At 54.1% G+C, this 19,919-nt stretch overlaps 1 protein-coding gene across 1 annotated transcript in view; it reads left to right on the top strand.

Annotated features, from left to right (window-relative positions):
- Tbc1d8 (TBC1 domain family member 8) overlaps positions 1-19,919 on the top strand; it is a 96,729-nt gene that overhangs the window by 59,276 nt on the left and 17,534 nt on the right. Inside the window, exons 3-9 of the mRNA XM_055607341.1 lie at positions 2,356-2,474; positions 4,977-5,205; positions 7,257-7,497; positions 13,518-13,725; positions 15,674-15,868; positions 16,591-16,764; positions 18,056-18,206. Coding sequence (XP_055463316.1) covers positions 2,356-2,474; positions 4,977-5,205; positions 7,257-7,497; positions 13,518-13,725; positions 15,674-15,868; positions 16,591-16,764; positions 18,056-18,206 — 1,317 coding nt within the window. The remainder of the gene's footprint in view (positions 1-2,355; positions 2,475-4,976; positions 5,206-7,256; positions 7,498-13,517; positions 13,726-15,673; positions 15,869-16,590; positions 16,765-18,055; positions 18,207-19,919) is intronic.

Raw genomic sequence — 19,919 nt, 5'->3', positions numbered from 1 at the left:
CACACACACACACACACACACACACACACACACACACACACACACACCATACACGATTAACAACAATTTACTATTTTACACAAATGAACCCTTGCCTGCGCTGCACATCTGGGAAGGTGCTTGCAAGAAGAAGGGAGAGCCCAAGTGCCTGCCAAGCGCAGACAGTGCTCTTCAGTCGTGGACTTCGGGGAAGGTAGGCGGTGTCTTTTGCGGGGAGACTTCGGGGGTGCACTGCAAGGTCGGGTTGCTCTTCATATGATCCAGGACAAACGCTTGCGCCTCCATTTCTCTTTTGTGTCTGAAGTACAGGTCAGTAGCTCTCCTCTCTCCCTCTTCCCTCTTCTCTGTTTTGCTTTTATGAATGAGGAAGTACATCTGAAAAAAACACAGCAGAGTGCTGAAGGCTGATAAAGACAGTTCCTCTCCAGTTTAATCTTCTGTTTGCCTAGTGTCCTGGCTGGTTGTGTTGTGATGGTAAATAAAGGCCTGCCCTCTCCAGCTCTGTGCCAGGCTCCTGGGCTGTGGCATAACTGGCTTTCTAAAGGGACTCTCCAGATGCTGAGGAGCCAGGCGTGTCACACACACAGTCAGGAGCACTGACAGGGCAGGAATGATCGAATCAGAGGGGGGCTGAGAGACGCTGGGCGTCCCGAGTTCAGGGGGGGAGAGAGAGAGAGAGAGAGAGAGAGAGAGAGAGAGAGAGAGGAGACATAGCAGGCAGGCAGGTGGAAGCTGGACTTGGGTGGTTTGATTTTCTTGTAAAATGAGCTTTCCCTGTCAGGAGAGATGAGGAGATCTGGAAAGGCTAGGCCTCTCAGCCCAGGCCTCACACCTGGAAAGACCCAAATGGGCCAAGCCCTAGTCTGTGTGTGGAGGCGCTGGGCTGAGAATCTCTCGGCTGGCTCCCCCAGTGCTGGGAAGACGCTGGATTTAGTGAGAACACTCGTAAGCTGCTCTGCGAGGTACGTCATGTGACCTAACTCTTGATTTCCCTCATGGAGTAGTCTCTGAGGTACTTTCCTGTCCCACCCAGGACAGCAGCCTCATTCAACACCCAGTCTTCATTTCCATGGGCCCAAACCTCAAGATCCACGCCAGCTGATGCTTTATCCAAAGTGCTCAGGACCGGAAGTGTTTTGGGTTCTTTTGGCATATGGAATACTTCTATCGATACAGTAGTGTGAGGATGGGGTCTGGGCATGACGTTCACTTACCTTTTCCCCACAGCCTGTGTCTTTTTGATACTGTGTTAAATACTGTGCATGAAGGAGTTTGCAGCTACGGCGGATGTGGGATTTTACGATTTAGACGTGGGGCCTTTCAGATGAGGGGTGCTAATGTGTGCGTTTCCAAGATCTTTGGGTGCATTTGCACTCTCCTTGTTACTGCAAGTAACAAGTAACGAGGAGAGAGAGGAAACTCACTTCTGAGCAAGGCACACCTGCTTTGGGATGAGTGTCAGTGACGTCCTGGAGACCCTCCCCCTCCACTGGCTCTGGTGACCACCAAACTTCAGCAGCCGCACATTCTTTGGGCTCAGTCTTGTCCTGTTTTGGAAATGTGACTAAACTTTTCCGGCCAGGGACTGTACCTGGGTCTCAGTGCCCTTAGCTGAGCATCAGCCCTCACCAGAGGCTGGACACAACCTCCATGTGAGGTACAGACCAGTAGAAGGCTCCCTGAGAGGAAGCAGATGGCTGACACGACTATGCCTTAGTTAACAGTGTTGCCTAATGCTTGGGTAATATAGCGAGCATCCTAATTGCCGCTTAAAGACATTAACTGACAGATTGCGTATAATCCCATGCTGTGTGTGTGTGTGTGTGTGTGAGAGTGTGTGAGTGTGTGAGTGCAATAACACACACTGTACTTGAGGGCCACTGCTGTAAAGGTCACGAAGTGTCCATCTCAGGACATGTGTCTTCTTAGGCTGCTCCTGGTTGGCCCGAGCTCTGCTGCTCCCAAGTGGCAGCATTCTTGTCTGGCCAATGGGCCTCCCAGCTGGCCCTGCTCCCGTGGCTCCAGGACTTCGAGGTGTGGGTGGCAGTGAGTCGGCTGTCTGGGGCATGTCCTCTGCTGGGATAGCTGTGCAATCGCCAGTGTCTCTGTCACCGAGCGGGTGTAGTCAAGGCACAGCCTGGGCCCCGCTCAGCCAGCTGTCCTGTCTGTGGGATTGGTGCCCGGAGCTGCCAGGCGGCAGGGCAGACGCTGGTGTCGGTGGAAAGGGCCTGCTGTGCAGCAGACTGACCCGCCATGGGTGAAATACACACAAGCCCATGTATGCCAGGGGCTGGGAAGGTGGCTCCTGTTGGAGAAGGTCCTCCTCCTTCCTGACGTCTGTCTGTCTGAATCCAGGTGCAACGCTGGAGGAGATCAACCAGCACTGGGACTGGCTGGAACAGAACCTGCTGCACACCCTGTCAGTCTTTGACAACAAAGACGACATCGCCAGCTTCGTCAAGGGGAAGGTGAAGGTAGGCCCCGGCTCGAGGCTCTCCACACCTGCTAGCTCCCCTCACGGAGCCCTGAGCTCCGGGCTGCCCGGCCTTCCACGCTCGCTTTGGGGAGTCGGATTGGCGGTAGAGCTGCCCTGTCCCTCCCGCTGCTCATGGAACCCAGGCTTTTGTTCTTGGGAGAGGCCTCTAGCAGCCCCTTCCTGGCCCGGGAGGCTGCCCTTGCACGGACGGATGTAATTGCAAAGTTTAGCTGGAAAAGCAGTTGAGGAAGGCATCTCGGCAGCACCCCTGCCTCCACGAGCACAGGACAGCACGCCCGTGCTCACGGGTGTGTAACACGGAAAGTGCCTGCACTTGCTTGTAGTCTCTGGGTAGAAGGGGGCACACACTGTACTCTCAGCGCTGGAGAGGCTGAGGCAGGAGAGCCACGAGCGAGAGCCTAGCGTGGGCCACAGAGGGAGTCACACGCTTGCCCGGGGTAAGGAGCCGGTGTCTCCAAGACAACGAAACAGACTAGTCTATCCCGGAGGCGGGCCGGGGACGGAGGAGTGAGGACAAGTGCACGTTTGTCCTTCCTGCTGACAATCTCAAGGATGCTTTCCTATCCAGCCTGGGCCTTTGGCTGTTTGCACAACCACCGGATTTCTTCTTCAGCTGTGCCTGGGCACAGGGTTAGGGCACCTGGGAGTCCAGAGACCGTGTGGCCCTGTGGCCCCTGTTCATGCCCTACTAAAAGCCCAAATAGTCCCCAAATTCTCAGTCGTTATCTTATGATTCGTAATGGCAAATGAGATTTGTAAAATAAAAACACGATGAATTGGAAATCATCGAAATTGAAAATCACTTAATTTGTTAAGCTTTTAAATTGTATGTGTGCGTACACGCGCACCCGTGTGTGATACACACATGTGAGCGTGGGAGTGCTCCCCTGTGCGGGGCTTGTGAAGGCAGGGGATTGCCGCCATGTCTTCCTCCACTGCGTCTCCAATTTAACTTTTAGGAGTGACGCATCTTTTTAACGTTTACGTTTGTGTGTGTTGGGGGTGCGCGCAGGCCCGGTGCACACGCGCAGTCGGAGAACGGCTTGAGGGAGTTATTCTCCCTGCCATGTGGGTCCCAGGAATTGAACTCAGGTTTTGAGGCTCGGTGGCAGTCGGCACCGCTGCCTTTCCCCCACCGTCTTGCCAGCATCTCCTAGGAAGCCTGGAGCTTGTTTTGACCACACTGGCAGCCATCGAGCTCCTGGGGACCCGCCTGCCACGCCTGCCTCCTACGTGGCGGCTGGGGATCCAGACTGAGGTGTGCGCGCTCACACAGCAAACATTTTCACCAACTGACCTTTCTCTTCCGTCCGTCCTTCAGAGTAATAAAAATAAAATAAATAAATAAGTTAGGTCTAATTTCTAAGATAAATTGTGCAGTGAAAGGATCTGGTAGCAACCCTGAAAAGTTGCCTTGTCTTAAGAAACATGGATGTTCGTGGACATTGATGTATAGATCAAATGGGTGGAAAGTTAATTTGTATACGTAGATTCTTTTTCAAAGTCGGTTAGTTAGATGAAGCCCAGGGGGCCTTCGCAGTTGCTTCCCTGGAAATATCAGGAAGACAAATGTTTCGTTTCTTTATTTGAGATAGGGTTTCACGGTTTCGCTCTGCTGGCCTATTGCTTGCCGTGTGGCCCAGGCTGCCCTTACGTGAGAACTACCCTGCCTCTTCCTCCTGAGTGCTAGGAGTAAGGGGTGTGGCGAGTGCCACCACACTGGCTTTTAAAGTACTTCCTTCTTTATTCTTTGTTTATTGTATACGACGAGTCTTGTGTGTGCACCTCGGTTTACTGTGCGTGTGCCTGCTGACCGCAGAGGCCAGACTGGGGCACTGGATCCCTTGGGACTGATGTTACAGATGCTTATGAGCTGCCACGCAGATGCTGAGAGGTAGAGCAGCCAGTGTGGTTAACCACTGAGCCATCTTTCCAGCTCAAGGAAGGGGCCCAGGTCAATCCTGGATCACACGAGTACACTCAGGTTCTGTGTGCTATTCGTGCTCGCACCCAGAGGCTGTGGGGTTCCTTGGGGCCTCGGGGCAGCTTGACTTATTTCTGCTCTACCTCAGCAGAATGCACAGACATGTTGAAATGCATTGGCTGCTGGGTTAAGAACATTTTCCAAATCACGTTAAAACGATGGCACCACACTTGTTTGTGTGCGCGTGCGCACATACCACAGCTTTAGAGTCTGCCCTCTGCTTCTGCCAGGTGGGCTCGGCGGTCACACCCCGGTCCTCGGGCCTGGCTGCAAGCACCTCACTCACCGAGCCGCCTTGATGGCCCCAGATCAGCATTTCCATGTTTAACTCAAAAGTTCAAGGACGAGATTTGGTTCTTTCCTCCTTTGGGTCATTTGTCTCGGTTGCTGCAGCAAACATCCGTTGCCCGCCCATTCTTTCCACTATCTGTCCTCTTGTCCCTCTGTCTCACCAATGCCTGGCTGGCCAGGTAACTGTGTTCTTTCCATGCCCAGGCCCTGATTGCCGAGGAAACCAGCAGCAGGCTGGCGGAGCAGGAGGAGGAGCCCGAGAAGTTCCGGGAAGCCCTGGTGAAGTTCGAGGCCAGGTTCAGCTTCCCTGAGGCAGAGAAGTTGGTCACCTTCTACTCTTGCTGCTGCTGGAAGGGCCGGGTGCCGCGCCAGGGCTGGCTCTACCTCAGCATCAACCACCTCTGCTTCTACTCCTTCTTCCTTGGCAAGGAGCGTAAGTGTGGCCAGCCAGGTGGTCCTGAGTGCACACAGCCCGTCCGATCCATAGCCTCGCTCTTGAGAGAGTGTTTCCACAGCGTGCATGATCCAATATTTCCCATGATTCTTGCACTTAGTTGTGCTTAATTATGCAGGCTTCCCCTACAGGGGGCTTGATGTAGGGAGGGCTTGTTCCGTTTATTCCCTTAAACATTTCCATGTAACTCGAGTAGCTACTGCCAAGTTTTTAGGACTGTAGGTGCTTTGGAAATGCAGAATCTTAGCTGATGACCGAAGAGATCTGCAAGAGAATCTATTCTCCCCAAGGTTATATTTTATATTTTATATTGTGTGTTGTATCTGTGGGTATTTAGCTCGAATGCATCTGTGAACCAAGTGTGCTTGGTGCCCACAGAGGCTAGAAGAAAGGGTCAGATTCTCTGGTGCTGGGAACTGAACCTGGTCTCCTGGAAGAGCAGCCAGTGCTCTTAACATCTGAGACAACTCTCCAGCCCTGAATATGTTCCTGTGTGCACGTGTGTGCATATGTGTGTGGGGGGTGAGAGCAGCTGAGCGCTGGCATCTGTCTCCATCTGCTTCCTGACTGAGGATGGCTGTGAGCTGCTGCTTTAAACGCCTGCTGCCATCCCTTCCCTCCCACCGTGGGCCATTCCCTGGAACTGTGAGCCCGCATCAACGCTTCCTTTCTTGGCCGCTCTTGTCAGGGAATTCCACCGCAGCAGTAGGTAAAGCGACAAACGCGATGGATAGTGTCTTTTCCTTTTCTGAGCGTGTGTTTGGGGAGCCAGCCCAAGGTCCCCCCTTGAGCATCTTTGGGGAGCTTCCAGTACGTGGTGTGCCGCTGTCCACGTGGCTGCGTCACCGCGGTGCTCCGGGACCCTTTGCACGCCGTTCCCCACCACACCTCCCTTTGCACACTGTTGACTCCTTTGCAGCGCACACTAGCCCCGGCTATGGGAGGCCTTACTCCTTGAAGACCCTGCCCTTCCCTGTGCGAATACCCTACGTGTCAAGGCCTGCTCTTCCTGCCAACCCCACTGTGGTTGTGTCCCCCCAGGAAGCCTGCCCTCCACATAATTTGCGCATGTTTTTTGTGCGGGCCCCCCAGATCTGCTTGCTTACCTGTTTGCCTGTCTCGCTTAACTTGAGCAAGCAGATTACAGGACATGCAGTGATTTTTATCACCGGGTAAAATGCCTGACAGAAGCAGGGATGGGGATTAAGCTGGTTCACCCTCTGAGGCTGCACACGCACACAGAACATGTGGGCACTGGAGTGTGTCGGGGAGTGTCCTGTTTTACTGTAGACCGGAAGGGGTTGGGAACAGATGCTCCCAAAGACCCACCTTCCCACATAGCAGCGTTGGCACGGGACCAAGGCCCCCCCATACGTGAGCCTTTGGAGGAACGTGTCATTCCCAAACTGTTCCCCTGCAAAGCACTCTAGCGGCCTCTTCATGGACAGCTGCTTAATGAACTGGAGTTGGTGGTTTAAACAGACCAAGGTGTGTGTGTGTGTGTGTGTGTGTGTGTGTGTGTATGTGTAAGACACTGTGTGTGAAATCACAGAAGCAGCTAAGAAACTTCTGGTCAAGGTTGGCACAAATGGTGCCTTTTAAAGTGATCCGAGCCCTGAAAACAGTATCGCAAAGCAAACAGACAGAAACGGTGCAAATGCGTGTTAGCTGCTTGGTTCAGAGAGGACTCCTTTTTCTGATATTTATTCATGCTTGCATGGCTGGGTAAGGATTCTTGAGACAGTCTTTGCACAGCTAATTTGGCATCCCAGAATAGTGTCCCCTGGATGTGTGTGGTAGCTGGGAGTGGGCAGCCAGCTACGTGGGAATTTTCACACAAGTCCGTAAGAAACCACCAGGTGAGGCTGTGTGTTCCCAGCAGCCACACACGGCCCCACGCTGCTCCCATGCCCTGGCTCAAGAGAAGTTTGTAGTTTTCGACAAAGGAGAGGGAGCCTTGACCAGCTGCCGCTTGCTTCAAGCTGGCTGCCGTTTGACGGCAGACCCGCTCGCGCCCTTCTCTCCCACAGTTAAACTTGTAATCCCCTGGGTGGACGTCCAGAAGCTGGAGCGGACGTCCAACGTCTTCCTTACGGACACCATCCGGGTCACCACTCAGAACAAGGAGCGTGACTTCTCCACCTTCCTGAACCTGGATGAGGTGTTTAAGATCATGGAGCAGCTGGCCGACGTGACGCTCCGGAGGCTGCTGGACAATGAGGTCTTCGACCTGGACCCCGACCTGCAGGAGCCTAGCCAGATCACCAAGAGGTGGGGCTTCACTCCCTCTGCCCCTCAGCGGCTCGGGGGACCTGGCTCCTGCTCGCCCTCCTCGTGCTTCTGTAGCAAAGCTGCACGGCTCACCCTCCGTGTGCTTTTGATAGCTAACGTGGCTTTTCACCAATTGCCTCAGTCATTGGTTCCAGGCCCTCTATGGCCATCTAACCCACAGCTGTGCAAGGCCCCGCTGTAAAACACGAGTCTTTGCGTGCAGCCGGCTGGGAGGCCTGATGCTGTGCAGTATCTAGAGGGTGTGTCACACCTGACACAGCATCAGGCCGTGCGAATAATTGTCACGCTGCGCTGTTCAGGGAAGAGCACTCGGGAAGCATGTGCACATCTGGTGCCAGGGGGGTTTCTTTGAATATTTGATTGAAGGGTGGCGGAGGCCAAGGACTCCGAACCTAAGAACGCCAGGTGTACGGTTCCACGGTGGTGCCCCTCACATTTGCCTCTGTGGTTCATCTTTCATTTCCTTATGACATTTTCATTTTGTGTTGGAGCGTGTGGGCCGTCACACGCTCACTGCTAGAGTGTGGAGGTCAGAGTTCAACTTGAGGGAGTCAGTTTTCTCCTCCATCATGTGGGTCTGTGGGTCAGGCTTCAGTACATGACGTGGCACCCTCGTGGTGGAGATTGGTTGTTGACTTTATCAGTGAGCAGGAAGACAGTTTGCTTTTTAATGGTGCTGGACCTTAGCCCCAGGGTTGATGCTGGCTAGGGATGTGCTCTGCCACTGAGCTGCACCCTGGACCTCGCTGCTGGGACTGTGAGCCTCTGGGGGAAGGCAGGATGGCTGGGTGGTGCTGGTTCCTTTGCTGTGGAGCCAGTGGTCTCTGGGCACATTTGGCTGTCACGGCAAGCTCTGTGAGGCTATTGTCTGGTTTGTCACTCTAAACAAACTCAGCGTTGCTTTCTAAAGCTCAGAAAGCTGCGTTCAAGCCCGATGGGTTTTGAGTTTTGTGGGTCACGGCTGGGTAAGTGTGGCCTTTGAGAAACAGGAGCTCACGACATACTGTATGGTCAGGAGTTCAAATCCCTTCTCATAGGGCATCACATGTAAGTGTGCGCACAGTTTGTGGCTCTAAGTACACTCGTATCCCATCCCATTGCCGCCACCACCACCCACCTGCAGAATCGCTCTGTGTGCCAGAACAAGTTCATCCCTGCCGAAGGGGAACTGCCAGGCTGCCACCTTCCCCGTCTCTGAAGCTGGCCAGGCCCCTTAGTAAGGTCAGTATCTATTTCTTTCTTCAGAGACTTGAAATTTTTTCATACAAGTCTTTGAGTTGCTTGGTTAGGGTCACTCCAAGGTACTTTATGTCCTTTGTGGCTATTGTGAATGGTGTTGTTTCCCTAATTTCTTTCTCAGCCCTTTGTCTTTTGTATACAGGAGAGCTACTGATTTATTTTTTTTAAGTTAATTTTGTATCTGGCCACTTTGCTGAAGGTTCTGTTTTTGAGATGAAGGTTTTAGCCCAGGCTGGACTTGAATTCCTAGTCCTTCTACCTCAACCTATACAAAAATTTGAGATACTTTGTGTTCCAGTCATTTTACACAGGGAATTCTTGGTCTTTATCAAATTCCTTCAAAACTCCACAGCCTACTGTTGGGCGATACAGAGTCTTTAAGGGAAATGAAGATGCATTATTTCCCACACCTGGGATTTGCCTCACACATGGTAGTGTGCTCACCATCCCCTCTTCTTCTTTTAATTATTTATTTAGATTTTACGTGCATTGGTGTTTTGCCTGCCTGTGTCTGTGGGAGGGTGTCAGATCCCCTGAACTAGAGTCACAGACAGTTGAAAACTGCCGCATGGGTGCTAGGAATTGAACCTGGGTCCTCTGGGTGCTCTTAACCCCTGAACCATTCCTCCAGTCCCCCACCCCATCCCTTCTTGCTGTGTGTATTCATCTTAAACTGAACCTAACTGCTCTTGGGGGTGAAATTTCAAGAGACTTCACATGGTCATAGTTAGCTCTGATAATGGGAGAGTTTCCTCGTGAGACAGGCTGTACCCCTTTTTTGTGATGGACCCCCCCAGAGCGCTGCTCTTAGGTTTTCTGATGCCCAGCCCGGGTGTTTGCACAGCTCCCCTCCCCCAAGTCTTTACAGCCGCGGGAGGAGATTCAGTTTGAAAAGAAGCAGCCTGGTGCACTGGGAAGGCCAAGCAGTTTGCTGTTGGGGTTGTTTAGTTTCGCTTATAATCTCTTAAAAATGGAAGGGCCATGCCGCCAGAGCCCTGGAAACAAAGCAAACCATGGCTTGGTCGTGTGGCTCAAGAGAGTTCCTGCAGGTCCCAGGTCATTTTGCCCTCGTCTGTCTGTGCGCAGGTGCCTGCGAGCCTGAGTTGTAGCCACCATGCCTTTGGCACAGGAGCCCAGCTTGGGGCTGCACATGTGCCCGCCTTCCAGGGTGGGCACGATTGCTGTCGAGTGGACAGAAAGGAGAGTCTCCTAGCCTGTGGGGATTATCTTGAGGTAAGCTAAGGTGGGAAGGCTCCGGATGTCACTGTTCCCTGGCCGGGGTCCTGGACTGTGTAAGGTGGAGAGAGCGAGCTGGTTTAGGGCAGCATCAGTGCCGGCAGTGTGTGCTCAGGTCCAGGATTCAGGGAGAGCCCCCCTCCCCCGTCCTCCTGCTCGCTCTACCCTGGGTACCACTAGAGAGACAAGGGAAGAAAGGACTGCACGGCCGGCAGTTGAGTGTCTGAGGCCACATCTGTGCCTGGGGCTGGACCCGCCACTGAGGCAGGATTCTGGGCCCCCTGCATCCCCACCTGTCCCTTACCTGGGAAGGGACTTTCTCTCAGAGTGGCCTGCCCTTAGGGTGGTTCCCATCAGTGGCTTTTGTCATGGAGACGGCCTATGGGTGTAAACAGGTAATGACTCAGCCTCTTGGCAACCTGCCTGGAGGCAGATTTTGAGGTTTAGGAAAACAGTCTCCCCAGCTCTGAGCCAGAGAAGCTGGAATGCCCCTCCAGCTCTTTCCTTGATCCATTTTTTACTTCCCTTCCCAGAGGACCGCTTTCCAGTGGTGACCGTTAGGGTCAAAGGCAGAGGTTACTAAGTTTCTGTTTACCTGTTAGTCACCTCAGTCCTGAGGTCATTCCACTGGGATTTTTGTCAGCTCCAGTACAAGGGGGGAGGGGATGGTGCTTTGCCATCCTCCCAACCACCTATCCGATGGAGGAGAGAAGCGAGCTCTGTCTGGGCTCAGGACACTGGCCGAGACGTGCAGTGTAGAGGACCTGGACTAGAGATCCTCAGGATATCATCTTTGAGCTCAGGATGCTGCCTGGGCAGCAGGAGAGCAGGGAATAAGCTGATCCTGAAATTCCCAAACAAATGTTTACCCCAACATTAGGGTGTGGTCAGATATCAGCCATTTTGTACAGAGGGCAGGGCAGGCGTGTGTGGAAAGGCAATGAGTGCTGAGCCTCTTCTGGTGTGCTGGGGTACAGTTAGGTTTCGAGTGGGGGCTACTTCCCTCCATGTGTGCCTTCAGTGGTGTCTGTGTATAGACTCTGGCTTTACCCGATGACCCAGTCCTTCCCTGCTCTTCTCCCTTCGCCTCCATCAGATCCGAGCAAGCCCTATGCTGGGAACAGGAGGACAGATGGGGAAGTGTTAATCCCACTGGGTGAGAGTCAGACCACTACCACAAGTTCTGAGCCAAATTCCAAGTGAACTTTTTAAAACGCTGGCCAGGACCATGATGTCGGCCAGGCCCACAGCTGGGGTTCCTAGAGAATGTCCCCAGAGTACAGCAGTCAGGGGCTTATCAAGGCGAAGCCCGTGAGGCCACATACTCCCCACCCTCGTGCACTCAGGGGCAGGCACACTTCCTGACGTACGAACTTCCTGCCTACGTCCCTCTCGCCTCTGTGTGACCAAACACGCATCCTGTGCAGCTGGTGCAGCCATGCTTGTGTACAGAAGTGAAAACACGTGGCTTATCCCACAGGCGCAGCCCCAGCATCCCGGGAGTCACCTGCCCTTGGGGAAGTGGGGTTTACAGGTTAGAACGGTGGTTCTCGGCCGTCCTAGTGCGGCGACCCTTTGATGCAGTCCTCATGTTGAAGTGACCCCAAACCACACAGTTCTTTTCATTGCTGTGTCATAGCTGTGATTTTGCTACGGTTGTGAATAGTAATGTGAATATCTGTGTTTTTCAGTGCTCTTGGGCATCTCCTGTGAAAGGATTCTTTGGCTCCCGAGGGGCTCGCTACCCACAGGTTGAGAACCACGGGGCTGAAGGCATTTTTGTTTTATTGATCTCTTAAGCACGGTAATTTATACCTAAAACTTGGTGTTAGCCATCACAAAAGAGGCATCTTTCAGGGGAAGACCTGCTCCTCAATTCTCCAGCCCCATCCACCCTGGGCTTCTCCGGTATTGTCTGCTGGTCAGCTCAGGGGTTTCTCGTGGGGCAGTGTGGCCAGGTCCTGCTGTCTTGGGGGCCAGGGTGGATGATTTCCAAAGGCCCCAAGAAGCCACTTCTGCTAAACCACGCTGATTTCCCTGGACCACAGGTGACTAAACGCAGGAGGAAAGCCTGACCTGTGCCTTCCCTCTGCACTTCAGGTGTAGGCATGAGGACTCGGTGATGGTTCTGACCATGAGCTCTAGGGACAAGGCAGTGAGCAGCCAGTGAGGCCATGCCTACCTGTGCCAGGCCTCCCTCCAGAAGCTCATGTTAATACCCTAAAGATGGACTTGGATCACTGTACCCCTTTATCTGTTCCTCTTCTCAGTGTGGCCACATTGAATAATCTTCCCCTGCTTCTCCCCATCAGTAGTTTCTTAAGTTGGCATGGTGGAGTGGGAGGCTGAACTTAGCTTTTTGGACCCTGGGAGCCCATGCCCTGTTCCTGACAGTTCTGGTTGTCTTGAGTGCAACACTCTTACGTGTGGACTGGGGGCACTGAGGAAAGGCAGTATCTGCCCTCGCAGCCCTGATTCTATGCTGCTCAGTCTTGGCGTTTCCCAAAGACACAGAGGTCTTAAGTGGCTGCGTGAGGCTGAGGTGAGGAGACAGCAGTGGACCCACGCTAGCCTTTCTGAGCCCAGATGGCTGGAGTCATGGTCAGTCAGGTGGCCTACAGTAGACATGGCTAACGACCCCCAGGGAAGAAGCCAGGCTGGCCTAGCCTGTCCCTCAGCTGAGCCGGTGGCAGATGCAGTTAGGAATGTCTCCCGTGAGAGTCTGTCAGCCCCACGGAGTTCTTCCGTAAAGTGCTCTAGAAGGTTGGTGGAGAAGAGAGAGGGGACAGATCTGGCTCGTCTGGACTGAACAAATCCCGGGTTTGTGGCGAAAGTAATGAACTCTTTACCTTTAAGCTCTGGGGACTGCTTAAGTTTCTAAGTTTAATAAAGGTGTGCGTGGAGTCTTGTTTGGAACCCCATGGTGTGAGAGTCCTGCAGCGGGGGCAGCGTCCATGCTCACGGATGGTCCGTGGGCCTCTGGCCTGAGCTCTGTTGTGCCTCTCGGCGGCCCTCATACGGAGCTGGCCCCTTATTACTCAGGCCCCTGCTGTCTTCCCTGTGCTGGGATAATGAACGGCGTTTGTGAGCTGAACGTGGCCACGCTCAGGCTGCAGTCTCCGTGTCTGGCCCCGCACTGAGCACGTTTAAGCTTCGTCCACGCTGCTGTGTGTATCCGCCCCTTCCTCCTGACTGTGGCTGAGTAGCCGCTATCCAACTAAAGGGACGTGCCACCTTTTATTTAGCTGTTTACCAGTCGATGGATGTTTGGGTCACCTTCTGGTTGGTGTCGCTGTTGGCATTGGCACGTGAGTTGTCAGCAGGCGTGCGTGTCTCTTGTTTGTGTATGCCCAGGAGTAGAGTTTCTGGGTAAATGGTGAGTCTCCTTTAAGCAGGAGGCTGGCTTCGCACACATTGTTTTTACGGAAAGCCTGTCTGTGTGCAGGCCGGGCCGGGCCGGCGGGCGTCGAGGTATTTTTCTTTGTGCGCTCCGGTTCACTCACCGTCTCCCCGTCACTCCCCAGGGACCTGGAGGCCCGCGCACAGAACGAGTTCTTCCGGGCGTTCTTCCGGCTGCCGAGGAAGGAGAGGCTGCACGCGGTGGCGGAGTGCTCCCTCTGGACACCCTTCAGTCGCCGCCACACGGCGGGCCGCATGTTTTCCTCCGACAGCTACATCTGCTTTGCCAGCAGAGAGGACGGCTGCTGCAACGTGGTGCTCCCCCTGAGAGAGGTAGGCCCCTCGCCTCGCCCAGGCTGCTCTTCTTTGCCCTCCGGGGCACCCTCTGCCCTTTAGACCCGAGGGTTTGTGTCTATCTTACCTTGCTCAAATGAGACACTCACGGCTGCATAAACTTAAGAGCAGAAGTTTAGCTCACAAGAGAGAATGGTGCTGTTTGGGCTTGGGTCTGGTCAAGACCTTATCAGAAATGGAGACGCCATGGTCAGAGACACCACAAGGTGAGACAGAGGGCAAAGGCCAGTCCTGTTGCTGTTTGCAGTGACCTACTCTGTGATGACCAGTTGAGGTCTGTGTTACCCCTTTCTGAGGGCCACGCTCCCTATGGCCCAAATACACCAGCTAGGCCGCACTGCTTAATTACCCCTCCTCCTCTTACCACTGCTTCCCGGGGACCACGCTTCTCACCGGTGATCCGATGGGGTTATGCGGAGACCAACCTCTAGTGCTGCTGCCGTGACAGGACACAGGAAGGATGGCCTAACAATGGCCCTCTAGCCTTCTAGGAGCAGGACCTGAGCTGCCCTGCCGGGGTGGCAGCCTGAAATTTGCCTAGAAGGGCTGAGTACAGAGACCGCCCCAACCTCCTCCTCACTGGTGAAACCACTGTTAGAGTGCAGGCTGGATGACTGAAGCTCTTCAAGAGCTCTTAGGCGTGACTTCTCCCCTCCCGCCTCCCCCCAAGAGAGACGCAACCTAGAAGTGTCACTCTCAGAAAACCAAGTGGCAAACTCCTTGGCTTTCAAATACTCCTAGAACTTTAGCTAAAAAATTTAAAACTTAAGAATGAGTCGGAGCCCCTCCTTACTGTAAGATTTTATAATTCTCTTGTTGGAGGTCAGAGTCAACCTGAGCTCATGTCCAGATGTGAACAGCTCAGTCCCTCGGTGTCAGGAAGCAGTCATGACACACCAAGACTCCAACACGCGGGACCTTTGGAGTCAGGCCGCTTGTGTTCATCCTGAGCATGAGTCTTCAGAGGCCCACATGCCAGAGATGTCTGCTGCCCATGTATACACACAGACATACACATACATGTGCATACGTGCTCATTTTACGGCCAGCTGAGAAAGCTGTGGTCCCAGGCCTCGGCAGGCATGGGCAGGCAGAATTCTATGAATTCAGGGCCAGCCTGGTCTACCCACCTTGAGTTCCTGGACAGCCAGGGCTACATGGTGAGACCCTGTCTTCAAAAGATTAAGAGAAACCCAGCAAATCTGTAACATCATTTATCCTCTTCACCTCTGTTAAGTGTGCATTTCTTGGGCACCAGCTGTGTTCACACGGCTACAAAGGCCTCCCCACCGTCATCCCCATCTTCCCAACTTGAACCTTTGTCGTACTGAGACACTAGTGTCCCTCTGCACCTCCCTCCCTTATGAATTTGAGGTAGCTTTAGTAAATGGAATCATGCAGTGTTTTTCCCTTTTGGTCTTGTTTTTAAGTGTGTGTGAATACGTGTGTGTGAGTGCACTTGCCTGCAGAAGCCAGAAGAGAGAGCAATGTCTTCCCTGGAGCCTGGAGTTAGGGGCAGCTATGAACCTACTGATTAGGCGCTCCAGGAACTGAAGTAGGTTCTCCTCGAGAGCAGTCTGTTTGCGCTGTTAACTGCTGAGCGTCGTCTCCAGCCCTGGAGTTTATCTGTTCTGAGTGGCTCATTCCAGGCAGCACAGCACCCGCGGGCTCGTCTGTGATTCAGATGTATTGGGTTTGCTTTTGGAGGCTGATGATTCTTGGTTATCTGTATAAACCGTTTGCTTGAGCCAGTCAACCTGTGGCCGGGACCCTGGGCTGCCGCCCCCTTGTGGCGCTGACGGGTAACGCTGCCCAGAGCTCTGCCCGTGGTGACTGGTTTTGCCTTCCACGGTGGGACGTGCCTGAGGGCGTGATGAGACACCTGCCTGGCCCCTGCACTGTACTGTGTGTGTCGTCTCTGCTCCAGGTGGTCAGCATTGAGAAGATGGAGGACACGAGCCTGCTGCCCAACCCCATCATCGTCAGCATCCGCAGCAAGATGGCCTTCCAGTTCATTGAGCTCAAGGACAGGGAGAACTTGGTGGAGGGCCTGCTGCTGAGACTGAAGCAGGTCCACGCCAACCACCCCGCCCGCTATGACGCCTCGCCGAGCGACGACATGGTAGGAGCCATGACAGGGCCGTGGTCTCTGAGGGGACGCCTGGGAAGACCGGCCATGTGGGCGTGAGGAAACTGCCCTGACACAGCTGGGCCGTGTGTCCCTGTGATGTCACCTCCGAGGCTCTGCTGCCTGGACCAGCTCGTGGGGGAGCCTGGACCGAGGAGGGTTGACTGGGTGCCCCCACATGCTGCCTGGGTTAGAGGAGGATTGGGGAACCCCAGCGGGAGCTTTCCATACACCGAGTTTTCAGGCTGGCAGGGCTGTATCTATGAAGAGAGATGGTGTGTCATCCTGCCATGGGAGAGATACAGGAAATGCCCTTGGGTTTGCTGGACACCATCGCTGTGGCTTCCATCAGGAAACTTCTTTTGAGCTTTACCTTTTCCTGCGTGTGTGATGTACATACGTATGCACGTAGGGGTGTGTGTGTGTGCGCGCGTGTGTGTGCCTGTGCGCCTGTGTGTGTGGTGGTACCCATCGTCCTGTCATTCCTCCACACGTTGACGCAGGCTCTCACTCAACTCCGGCGTGCACGGACACGGCTGCTCTCACCGAGCAGCTTGCCCGGGGGTCCTCTCTCTGCCTTCAGCTGCCACATGCACTTGGTGACAAACGTGGCTCCCAGAAAGCCTGGCTGCCATGCGTGTGTGGCGCGTGCTCCCAGCCCGCTTTCCTGTTCCGCTGACACGCGGTGCTGAGTGTGCGCTCTCTTTGCCTGGCAGACTTCACCTGTGTTCTACTCAACAAGCATATGCAGTGACAAGTTTGGGGACCTTGAAATGGCGTCTTCTCAGAGCAGCGAGGAGGGGGAGAAGGAGAAGAGCCCGCTGCCGCACCCCGAGCCCCTGACCGCTGGCTTCCAGCACTCCGACAGCCAGAGCCCCGACTCGCGCCTGGTGAGTGGGGTGCCGTGAGCAGCTCCTCCCTCGTCCCTCTCTCTGCCCTGGGCACCAAGTGAAGGACAGAGGGAGCCGGCTCTTCTCAGCGTGCAGTGAGTCTGTCTTTTGTGTGTGCCTTTTGTATGTGTTTTCTCTGCCCCTCACTGAACCTGAAGTTTGCATTTGGCCAGGCTGGCAGGGTCCTGGGACCCACCTGTCTCTGCCCTCCCTCGAAGCCCAACCCTGAAGGTACTGGGTTTTGACTTAGGTGCTGGGGATATGAACTCAAGCGCCCATGCTTGATCACAAGCACTCCTTATCCACTGTCCCATTTCCCCAGCCCCTATTTTTGCTTCCTTTTTAGCTATTCTTCTTTTGGTAGGGAAACCTTGGAGACAGAAGTCATGTGTAGTTGGCGGATAGCCTAGAAAGCGGACCTGGGCTGGCAGGCAGGAAGCCACACGGCAGGCCCAGGCAGTGGTCCCAGTGCTACTAACCAGCAGGCTGCTGCCTCCCACCAGAGCGCCTGGGTGAAACCGAACCCTCTCTGTCTCTCTAAACGCCGCATGTAGTCACTCCTTGCTGTCCGAATGAAGGAAAATGCTAGGCTATGGATATTTTACTCACGTTATTGGACAGATCTCATTATTACAATTCATGGCGAACACGCTATGGAAGGCCGCCAGCATTCCTGACGTGGGGATAGTTTTAAGGGACTTTTGGAGAAACGATGTCCCCTCAATCCTGATAGTGAGAGAGTGGGGTAGGAGAGGTGGCTCAGTGGTTAGAAGGCCTTTTTCCTCTTGCAGAGGCCTCAGGGTGGCTCACAGCTGTCCCTAACCCCAGTTCCAGGGGAGCCACCTTTCTTCTGACCTCTGCGGGCACCAGGCACGCACAGGCTCATGTACTCAGAACACGCTTATAAAATAAAATTTTTGAAAATAGTTGCCCCCCACCCCCTGTTGTTCCTCTGTCTGTCAAGCTCAGGGCACACTGGACGCCTTTTTCTCCTGTTCTTGGAGTCGAGTGGTTTTAGCAGTTGGCTCTGGGTCCGTGCCCCAGAGAGGCTTTACCCTGCATTCTCTCCCATCCAGTGCAGGCTGCTCTAGTACTTAGGTGCTTGTGTCCCTGCATTGTATTTGCAGACATCTCCACCAGGCCCCTTGGTGCTTTGTTAACTTGTCCTGCATCCTTTCTGCCTGGCGAGGCCCAGACATGTTTGCTGAGTGAATACTGTTATCGCTGCCCTTCCCGTTGGCCCTGGATAAACAGACATTCTTGGCACGCTAACGAACGTTTCCACTTTCAGTCCCGGGAACAGATAAAAATCAGCCTGTGGAACGACCACTTTGCAGAGTACGGCAGGACCGTGTGCATGTTCCGCACCGAGAAGATCCGGAAGCTGGTGGCCATGGGGATCCCTGAGTCGCTGCGTGGAAGGCTGTGGCTGCTTTTCTCAGGTGGGTTCTGGTGTGCTTAGGCTGTTGGTAATCTTCGGAACAGTCTCGGGATTGGCCTTCCTATAAGCATCACAGAAAGATGAAGGCCCTGCCGTGTGGACTCACGAGCCCCTGCAGTGTGGCGCCCCTGAGGTTGGCTGTAGTGCCTCCTCCGGAAATGTGGGGTCCAGGGCAGTAACTGCATTTCACCGTGGCTTCATGGGTTGGACATGGTGGCTGGTGCTTGTAATGTCATTGCTGAAGACAATGGTGTCGGGTTGCAAATTCCTAGTCAAGCTGCAAGACCTGCCTCACCCCTTCTCCACAAAAGGTGAAGTCAATAAAACTGTGAGGCACCCACATTAACAAGGTGTGGCAGCCTGAGCCTGCGATCCAGCATTTGGGAAGTAGAGGCAGGAGGATCGGAAATTAAAGGCAATCCTCGGATTCATAGTGAGTCTGACACAGTCTGGGGTACGGAAAAAAGACTACCTGGAAATGAAGTACCTTTGCTGGACGTGAGCCCCGATAGAGAGGAACCAAGAAAAGTGTATTTGCTGGCTGGCGCTCTGCGGTGTTGAACTGAATCCCTCTGTGTTGTTTAAATGGCCCTCCTCCACTGGAAATGTGGTACCCCAGTGAGATGTGGTTACAGATGTTGGCCTGTTTGCTTTTCAGACCATGTGAGTCATGAGTGATGGCCACGGCTAGCCTGAGCCAGGTGGCTGTCCTCCCCGCTGTGGCCACAGCAGGATGGCTGCCCTCCCCCTGTGGCCTCAGCTGGGTGGCTGTCCTCCCCCTGTGGCTGTAGTACAATGGCTGTCCTCTGCCCTCCCCCTGTGGGTGCTGGCTACTATCTTCAGAGTCTCACAAGAAGGCTTACTGAGGCCGGGGCTGAGATGTCAGTGACTTCAGAAGCTTCTGCTCAGGCCGGAAGCAGGAGCAGGGGCCTCCCCAGCCATCGGGGTGATTTGTCCTGCTAGGCAGAGGTGCCAAGGTGAGGCCCTGCCACCTGTGCTGTGACTGACCTCATCAGGTGTTGGGGTATATGGCTGGGAGCCTGGTGTGCTGTGTGCTAGCGAGGCTCCAGGAGGCTGTGCCCGGGCCATTCTGTCCCTGTCTGCCCTTCCCAAGTGTCTGTCTTAGTTACTGTTCTCCTTTGAAGAGACATGACCAAGGCAACTTATACAATAAATTTAATTGGCTTGCTTACAGTTTTAGAGGGTTAATCCATGGCCATCTCAGTGGGGACAGTGGCAGGTATGGTGCTAGAGAAGGAGCTCAGAGCTCTAGGCAGAGAGAGAGAGACAGAGAAACAAAGACAGAAAGACAGAGAGCTAGATACAGAGAAACAGAGACAGAGACCCACACAGAGAGAGACACATACAGACAAACAGAGAGAGGGAGGGACAGAAGGAGAAAGAGTGACAGAGAGACTCAGAGACAAATAGACAAGCTGCTGGGCCTGGTGCGGGCCTCACAAAGCCAACCCCAGTGACACGCCTTCTCTAACGTGACCACACCCTCTAATCCTTCCTAAGCAATCCACCATCTAGGGACCAAGTGTTCAAGTGTGTGAGCTGTTCTCGTCCAAACCACCACAGTGGGCCTGGAGCCTTTCCCAGCCTATCCCCACATTCACCCTTGCTGGTGACCCCGCCCCCATCGTCTTCTCCCTCCCCATGTGCAGCAGTTTGGCCCTGCCCATTCCTGTCCAGGCTTCCCACACACACA

Source organism: Psammomys obesus, unplaced genomic scaffold (genome assembly GCF_907164565.1).
Source record: "Psammomys obesus unplaced genomic scaffold, mPsaObe1.curated_primary_1811, whole genome shotgun sequence".
Classification (NCBI taxonomy): domain Eukaryota; kingdom Metazoa; phylum Chordata; class Mammalia; order Rodentia; family Muridae; genus Psammomys; species Psammomys obesus.
This window is presented reverse-complemented; position numbering and strand designations above follow the sequence as displayed.